General features: G+C 42.0%; 1 protein-coding gene across 2 annotated transcripts in view; it reads left to right on the top strand.

Moving 5' to 3' along the window:
- Positions 1-372: 372 nt before the first annotated feature.
- Positions 373-9,337, top strand: part of MAP7D3 (MAP7 domain containing 3) — a 47,191-nt gene continuing 38,226 nt past the window's right edge. For both annotated transcript variants that reach the window (XM_085325581.1, XM_085325582.1), the window contains exon 1: positions 373-497. In XM_085325581.1, the coding sequence (XP_085181707.1) occupies positions 413-497 (85 nt within the window). In that variant the 5' untranslated portion in view covers positions 373-412. The remainder of the gene's footprint in view (positions 498-9,337) is intronic.

The following is a 9,337-nucleotide window of genomic DNA, read 5'->3' on the forward strand; positions in this document are numbered from 1 at the left end:
TTCAACGCTTTGGGTTTTTTTTGTTTATTTCTTCTTTTGGCCGGACGGCTCGCTCACCTCACCTCACGCCATTACGCTTTCGGGAACACGCGCAACGGCGCGTTTGGGCAGAAACGCCCGTGTACAAGCGCCGGCAGCGCGCAGCAGCGGCCACGCACACGGCGGGTGCGTGAAGCACCTCACGGCCTGGCCTGGCCTGGCCTGGCCTGGCCTGGCCTGGCCTGCGGCCGGCGAGCGCCTGCAAACCCGCGGGAGCCGCACACTCGCGGCTGCCGCTTTCTTTCCCGTTCAATGAACCTAAATTTCCACAGGATTGGTAAAACCCAAGACGCGCCCCCGCGCCTGCGCACTGCGCGCCGCGCTCCCGCCTCCCCCTCCCGCCCGGCCGCAGTCGCGCGGCCCGGCGCTGAAGATGGCGGAGGGCGGCGGCGGCGCGGCCCCCCCCTCCTCCTCCTCTTCCTCCTCCTCCTCCTTGAAGGGGCTGCGGGAGCAGATGGGTGAGAGCCGGCGGCGCGGCCCTGGGAGGGAGGAGAGGTGGGGGGAGGTGTGGGGGGCGGCCTCGGGGCCCCCCGCGGGCACGGCGCGGCCGCCCGGCCTGTCCCCCCCCTCCCCCCCCGGCTCTGCCCTCGGCCTCCTTCCCCCTGTGCCGCCCTGGTGGCGGGGAGCGGGAGCCCGGGCGCTTCCCCCGCGCCCTGAGGAAGAGCAGCGCCTCCCGCCTTCCTCGCGGGGCTGCCCGAGCCCCCCCCGGCCGCCGCCCGCAGGTTGTCGCGGCGCGGCCCGCCGCCGGCCTCGCCTCCTGGCCGGGCGCGGGCCGGGGCCGGCGCGGCTGCGGGGCCGCGGCGCCGAGGGACTCGCCCGTTTTTCCTGCCCTCTTCAMGATCCAGACTTCCTCCCCCGGAGGGCTCTTGCACGCCGGCTCGCCGCTGCTGCAAGTGTTTTGCCCCTGGTGTCACCTCCCACGGCTGCCCCAGAAGGATGGGACAGTCCCCAACACTGTTTCCTAATGAAAACATTCTTCTTCCTTTCTCTTCTTCTTCCTTCCTTTTTGAATCGCTATCCTAAGAGGGTTAGAGAAACTTAAATATAGCTCTGCGCTGCTTTGGTCTTGTCCTCGGGTGTGTTTATGTATCTATTTATACTTGGGATCCTTAATAATATCATACTCTGTGGAATGAGAGTTGTGCAGGTGTGAAGCATGCTCCGGGATAATTTCGTGGTGCAGCTGCACACGTTAGCTTTGTGGGTGAGCCATTATAAAAGATAAACATCTTCGTATCACAGACTTAGAAAAATAAGAAGAATTATCATGATTTTGRTTTGTTAGTTTGATCTAAGCTAACTAACCTGGACTATGTACAAAAACTACTCTGGCAAGCACTCCTTTGACTCTTTTTCAATGTGTCTGTGTAATTACTTAAAGAACAGTGCTGGCCAAAGGTCATGAATCATCAGCTCATATCTGGCAGGTTTTCTTCTTCAGCATACTGTGTCAGAAATACTCATTAATTATTTCATTTTTTTTCCTCCTCCAAAATTAAGACAATCTTAAGTGCTTCGGAAAGATAACGATCTGCCAGAAGGTGCTTCCCACCTGTGCAAATCACCATCCTTGCTGCAAGAACTGCTGAATTTTATTTTGTGTATTGGATGCTCATAAACTGGGGGTCCTGAATGTTTCTGAAGGCCTCATGCAGGGGCCTCTCACGCTTCCTGAGAGCCATCAACATTTAGTCCAACAGCCAGAGGTGAAAGGTTCCTTGAACCAGGCAGCTCCATCTCTCTTTAGATACACATATGCTCAAATATGCACATCATCTTGAGAACAACAACAAAAACCCAATTAGATCCTAGAAAGGGTAGACCTTTATTTTTATTTTATTTTATTTTATTTTATTGCCTGAGGGGGAAGAAGTCGCTGAACCAGAATCTAAACTTCAGTTTACGTGGAACATGTTTCTAGCAGTTACATGTTAGAAGATGAACTCACATTGCTGATGTGAATTGAAGCGATACTGTGAGTGTACAGGCCACTGCGCTTCTGTTCCTGCCTTCTTGTCAGCAGCATTCCCCCCCTATCTGGARAAAGCAAGCAATGTTTAGAAATCATCCTCACAATCCAGTGGTTAACAGTGGAATTTGCAAGATAATTGCCACTGTATTTGTTGCTGCTTGGCAAAGTTGTGAACAGCAACCAAGTCTGATACTGCAGCTGTTTGGAGCAGATCTGTAAAAAAGACCATTAGAAACCTTGTTCTGTCCCACGCTGCTGCTTTTTGGCAGGTTTGGAGGTGTGGGCAGAAGAACATAACTCTTTCTTTCTAAACACTGTTGACTGAGTAGTGAGCTTCTAATTTGTAAAATTTCTGCTAGCTGGAATACCTATCCCCGGTTCTGCTGGTCTGCGGGCAAGTATACCTTAGCATCCTTACCAATCTGGAGAGCAAACATCTATGAAAAGCAGAATATAGTGCCACAAGCAGCATCAGACCTTTGAYCGTGAACTTCTAGCTGGAATTCTCCTGTTTAAGGATGATAGATAAAGATGGGCAGCATCTTTCTGGGTCCTCCTGCTRCTCAGGATTGGCGATACATTTGTGTTCCTTTTCTAGATCCTTAATACAAGACACTACAGGATTCTTGCTCCATACTTCCGCTCACTATTGTTAGCCTTTTGATACTGGTTTGGTCTTCGGCTGATTGAACTTCTTAATTGTTCTAGGCCTTGCAAACGTAGAACCTCATAATGCCAGATGTTACTAACTTCCATGTCAGTGTGGTAAGTTTAAGGGAAATCTTTTTCTTGCCAATTTAAGCTAATAGAGAAGAAAAAAGTGTTTCTTTATCAACTGTATTTGAGATTCTGCAGGCCAAATCATGCCTGCAGTGTCAGTTCTACAATTTCTTTGCATTAATTTTYCATCCTTACGCACTTGTCCAATCTTACTTCCTTTAGTTAGGCAACATAAAGCAGAAAGCTCGCRCAGTTAGAATCTAGTTAACACTTCTGCTGGTGATGCACGAACAGGAAACCTAAACTAGATGTGAAGTGTGATTGTATGCTGTGAAACAGCAGTGCAAAAATGKCAGTTTCTTATTCCACTGTTGTGCTTTGTGAGTGCTGTTGTCATACTTCAAATTCAAAGGAATTTTTGSTAGTATTTTAATACTGTAAATGCTACTGAGCTTGTAAAGATTTGAGAAGGGGGAATAGTCAGTTACTTGTCATTTACACTGTCAGTGAGGGTTTTTTTCTGAGAGATACCGCTAACTAGAATTTAAAAATATTTTAAACTTGTAGTCTGCATTTATTCTACTGTTTTATCTTCATTTTCACTAAAAACTGAAGTCTTGACCTTTGTCATATCAGTGATAGTGGATGTATGTTTGCTTTTGCAAGAGCATGGCTTCACTGTTGCTAGGTTTTCCACAATATACTGAATCACTATTGGGAAGTTTGTTCAAAAAATACTAAAACAGTATGTATACATATATTTTTCCTTTTTGAGACCTATACAATCTTTTAGGAAATCTAYGCTATCTCAGAACATGGAACAAAAATAAAGTGCCCTCTTCCTCTGGCCTTTTTAAGCAAATCTAGCTGCAGGCATAATTATTGTTACTTCCATAGCTAAGCCCAGTTTGGTTGGAACTTACCTGCTAAAAGTAACAGCTTCAGTCAGTTTAATTGCTTCCTCCCTGTGTAAGTGACACTATCTGACTTTGTCTGTCTTGCCTGGGACACAGTTCCTTTGACTTCTTTACTGATTATGTACGTGCAGAATTAAGACTAAAAGGAGGCTGAATAACTAATAGGGAAACTTCATTGCTTAAGCAAGTAGTCAGGAACGTATGCTGATTTGTGTGATCTCTAGGTAATAGCTATCTAATAAAGTCTGACTTAAGAGCACAAGTTAATAGCAAAAAATATAGAAGTACTAGAGAACTTGGCAGGAGCTTGGTGGCAAAATCACATAGCAGGAGTTAGTAAACTGGAAGATGAGTGGTGTGTAGCGAATGTGCTTTGGGATCTGGGAGCACCTAACTGTCAAACAACTGATGAATTAACCTCTGCATCGGAGTTTCTTCCTGGAAGAAAGAATTTTCTTTTTAATGTAGATTCTCAAAATCCTCTGTGTTTTACAGAGTGATTGTGACCAGGGGGTGGGCTTCAAAAAATGTCTGGGAAGCTGTGAGACAGGGAAGCTATTCCTTTGCCAGGTTCCTAATAGCATGGAGACACTAGAGTGAAAACATCCTCAGTATTCAATTGTCCTGCCTTGGTGGTATTTGCATGAGTGACTCATACTGCTTCAGTCTGTGGAGCAAGAGTGACCTAGTGACTGGGGCATTACTGTCATTCACTAGATCTGGGATTAGTTTCTTGTTTTGTCAGGTTTCTGATAACTTTGGAGAAGTTCTTTCAGATCTTTGTGCTTCAGGTTTTTTCCCCTGCAAGGAAGTAGTAGTAGTGCTGCTTACCAGAGTGCCAAGGTGATAAATGCRTAAAACTGTACCAAAATTGGATGTCATGTAGGCCCCAGTGGTGAGAGATAATGTTCCCTGGTAAGGCTGAAAACTAAATGTAATAGTAATGACTATTAGTCTTAATTTCATTCTCTTCTTGTTGGTGGAAATACAGTAGTACAGAGTAGAAATGATTTCACACTGATTCACAAAGATGTATGCTACACATTAGGTGCTTATCATTTTGAGGATTACTTCCAGTTGTATGTGGTCTATAAAAAAAGATCTTATTCTAATTTAAAACTTTCTAAGTTCTTCAAATTCCTCCAAATGCATTCAAGAAAAATATCCTCATTRCTGTCAAGCATATAAAAAAATCTCAAGTAATACCACATGCAAATGCAACGTATTTCTCATATGGAAACTTCTCGTATAGAATGTTGGATTCTCTACATATTCCTTTATATGTTAAAATTGGAAAACATACATTTGGATTTCATGCTTCAGTTCGGATGAAAGTATTAAAGAAGTCTTGCAAGGATTGCTAGTATAATGGCAAAAGCCCAGAGATACCATGGCTTGAACTCTCGCTAACTGTACAAAGCCATAAAATGTGACTTGGATTAAGGACTGCCTCCTCTTTGTGCACTTTCCTTAAAAGTGTGCCTATCTGTGTTCTTACTGAAAAGTATTGATATTATTATTAATTCTCAGTTCTTAAATGTGGTGAGAGATTTTAGAAAAAAAAAGTACTGGGATACTGTGCAAGATGCAGAAATACCCTGAGATAGTCATAATTACAGAAGTATTTCTAAATATTTATATCTTTAATTAAAAACTTCATTGTTCAGAAATAGCTGCAGTCATATTGTGAAACGATATTCTGATAATTWAAATTCTGAGCATGCAATTTAAGTGACTTATCTGAATATGACTTATCAGATGACTTGCGGTGCTTTAAAAACAAACTAGAGACTTCAAATTCCTGGTCTACCACAAGTGAATTAGAACCATTTAGCTTCTAATTATACAGCTTACAACCAGGTAGTTCTTAATTGATTATATGCTTTTGATAAGTTTGCACAGGCCTGTCCAGTAATTAAAACTGTTCTAGATGTTAGTGATTAATTTGTCTGGAGTTTGGGATTTGTGGCAGAAAATCAATTGTTGTTCAGTATGTTTTAATTTGAAGGAGAGAGCCRTTAGCTGCCATATATAGTGCCCCAGTGATCCACAACATAAATGTGTATTGTACATAATGTAGAGAAGTGGGCATTATCATTTGCTTTTTAAGGCAGGCAGGCCTGCTTGCTTGGCATTTGTGTTCTTCTAAATAATTTTCATTTTCCAGACAGTTTTGAACTTCTGCTTTCCAAGTGAAGGATTCCACAGTTCCAGTTGCATTTGAAGCAAATAGCACTAGCAGTGTTCAGAACGCCTAGATCCCTTCCTCACAGTGTTTTCCCTTTTCATAAGTCAAAGGGAACTTTAAAAATATTGTTCTTTGAGTGCTTAATGGACTCTTAATTTATTGACATCTACTGATGTTTAAATGTGCTAACCTAAATCTTGGGAGGCAGCAAAGATACAGTATTGGCCTTTGAACTATGTTTTCTGGGYAAATGTCTTAAAGCTTTTAAGTGTTAATATCCCTCTCCAAAGTTAGAGAGAGGTTGGTTACAAGAATAAGAATTTATATTTAAAGAACAAAAMTCAATAAATTGATTCTGTTAAATGTAAAGTTTATCTTCTCTTTAGTTTTGTTGAGATTGTTTCTTAAAGAAACACAAGTTTGTGGCATAATGTTGATCAATGGTAAGTTGTGTTTTGGACATTCAGAGCCTCAGGTGGTAGTCTCCAGACCAAATCAGTTAAGTGTTACCTTACTCACTTTCAGATYTCTCTGGAAGACTTCTCTGCCATTAGATAATGATTAAGCAGAAGATGAACYGAGCCTTCAATTTATTAAACAAAATCATAGTTTCTTAACTTTTTATTGTCCTCTTCTGCCCTTTTATCCTACTTGTTTTTGTCACCCATCTGTCATTTCTCACTTACCCATTCTTTAAGCTCGTGGGCAGGAGTCGATTCTTGATTAGTTCCCTGGGGTCTTGCGTTATTTTGGGGGAATGCCTCTTATCAGAACTTTCATTTTAATTTTTAGATTAAGCATTCAGTTTTAAGAGAATTTACAGTTTAATTCCATTTTATACCACAGTGTTCTGCTCTAGCCTGTACTTTTGCAGCGTTAAACACTGTTAACTTGCCACCATCTTCTAGCACTGTTGTGATGGAAGCTTGTATTTCAATGCTGTATTAGCCTGAAGGCTCCTCTCGTGGAGGTAATGCCTATGTAGCCCCTCTTGCTCAGAAGYAGAAACAGTATTGGGATGAGTTCTGAAGTTGCCGTAAGAAATTCGTCCAGTGTACAAAGCAAGAGCAATAGTTTTCATTGTATCATGTAAAGAAACTATTATCCTTCCGTCTGAAAACAGCTCAAAATTGTGCTTTTACAGAATGTGTCTCAAGTTAGTTGTGACTTGCAGTGCTAGGCTGTGCTACTGGGGGCATTGTTTGGCTGGGTGCACTCAACAATAGCCAGCCTGCGGGCGAGAGGACAAAAGCGTTCGCGAGAAAATGCTCTGAACGAGCAAAGGAACCGGACTGCTCAGGAAGGGGGGAAGCAGGGGGTAGGAGAAGCTAGCTGATTTCCAGTGTTACAGATAGTGCAACTGAAAAGAAATAATACGGTGGGGAAAACAAATGTGAAGGAGAACCAGAATTTTTTCTTGCAGTTACTTTTTGCAGCAGGCTTAATTTAAGGTGCAGATGTGTGAACAGGAGTGAGTTTAAGGACCCTTCCATAGCTAGAGGACTAAAGTGGAACTAGCTGATTTGTGCCTCTGTTTAGCTTTTGCTGACACTTAAGTTTGAAGTGCCAGTGGGAACTAAACTGCTGTGCAAGTCAGATGTGGGACTGCTCTCACATGCATGGACCTGATCCAGTCTGAGGCACAAAATATGTTATATTTTTTTCCAAATTTACTCCAGGAGCGTGATGCACTGGGAAGCATTAGCTTTGAAAGAAAATTATCTGTACGGCAGAGAAGGTACAAATAATGCTCTGCTCTGTGTTTAAATCTCCACCATTTTGCATTTCTTGTTCTCTGTGTAGCAGTTAAAGCTGTGTCTAATTCTGTCAGGTTTGGAGCATTTAATCTGTATATACCTATATGTAAATGTACAGCTTATGGTGCATAACTCTCAGTTTCACTGTGAATCCACTTGAAGTAATGTAAGCGTRTATTTATCACATAAACTGTTTTCATGTTGGGCCAATGTGTTAGGAAATATTRACACTTCCACTATGCAGAAATAGATAAATACTGATCTCTGTTACAATTATGGAGGTTCAGAAGGTACTTTTAGTCATAATTTGTTGCGTCAGCATTAAAGTCAGTGTCTAATAKTTCTTTAAAAGAAATCATCCAAGGTGGATGAAAGCAAATTCTGTTTATTTTGCAGTTGGCAAGAAGAGTTTGTGGTTGCCAACCCACAGAAACTTTGTGCAAAAATATTCTCTTTAGATCGAAAATGCAACCTTAATATATTCTGGTGGAGAATTTTACATAGAGTACAAATATCTTAGTGACTTGCTCTTTCACTGAGAAACAAAATGAGCATTCCAACCTTTCCAAATCTCRGGCTTCTCTGTAGCTGTGTCTTAATACCACTGTGCTTCTAGACAGCAAAGAAACAACAGCAGTGCATGGCCATTTGCTAAGGAATACAAATGGGATTGTAAGGCTTGTATATTCTTTCTCGTGTAGGAAGCATCAATTCTAAAGAGAGGTCATTGTGCAGATAAGCTTTGTAAGCACAATGCAATAAACAGATTAATAACTAATGCCAGATAGAGCAGGGAAATCTGAGTTGTATTAAACATTGCAGAGAGTGGGGAATTTGTGAACTGGAGAATTCTCTCYTTTGAAATATCTTTTTTGTACAAATCATATTATCATATCAAAAGTGATTGGTGAAGGAGCCGTTTCTTAAAGGCCTGGAGAAAGCTGGATTGTGCTAAATGCAAAGCTTTTTCACTTGGCTTTTCGAAAGTGAGTAAGAACTATGGGGGAAAAAAACAGAAGGAAACGGAGAGCTAGTGAGTAATTGAGAATAGAGTATCTGCCACAGTTCAGTTTTGTGTCTTTCAGGTGATGAGTAATAGCATATCTTACTAATAAAGAACCCCAAATTGTGAAGCCTAATCTCTTTTTCAGAGAAGGGGGTGGATTTAGATTGTCAGCTCCTTTAGAGCCTTCTGTGCACATGCTTCATGCAGTGCTTCCTACCAGTGTTAAAATGGCTTCTGCAAGAGCTGGTGACACCTCATCTTCCTCTTTAAGCACTAGGCTGGCAGTTGCCTCATGACTGAGTAGAGAGGAGCCTAACTCTTGGCRGAGCAGTGTGAGAAAGTTTAAAGTAAGAGAACAGGGGACACAGCAAGAATGAGAATGATTCCTTCCATTGAGGTTATGCTGCTTTTGRACAATAATATGGTATCTCTGACTATAGAAAATTTTTTGAGATGGCTGCTCTTTCTTCTAAGGACAAATTTTGATTCCTTGGTCTGTGCTCTTACTACCTTCAAGTTTGGCTTAGCTTGTGTTCTTCCCCTTGGGAAAAGTGAACAGAGATCAACCCACAAATTACTCTAACTAGTAACCTTACTGGTGCCTCTCTGAGCATGCCTTAGGCTGAATAAATGTAGTAACATGTCTTGGAGATTGCTTCTGCTGTGTCCTTTTAGGTTGCCTTATTAAAAGTAAGTAGTGTTTTGTGGGTGTGGGTTTTTTTTTTTTTGTTTTTTTTT

The sequence above is a fragment of the Rhea americana genome, unplaced genomic scaffold, assembly GCF_003343005.1.
Source record: "Rhea americana isolate MKP2758 unplaced genomic scaffold, rheAme1 scaffold_98, whole genome shotgun sequence".
Lineage (NCBI taxonomy): Eukaryota > Metazoa > Chordata > Aves > Rheiformes > Rheidae > Rhea > Rhea americana.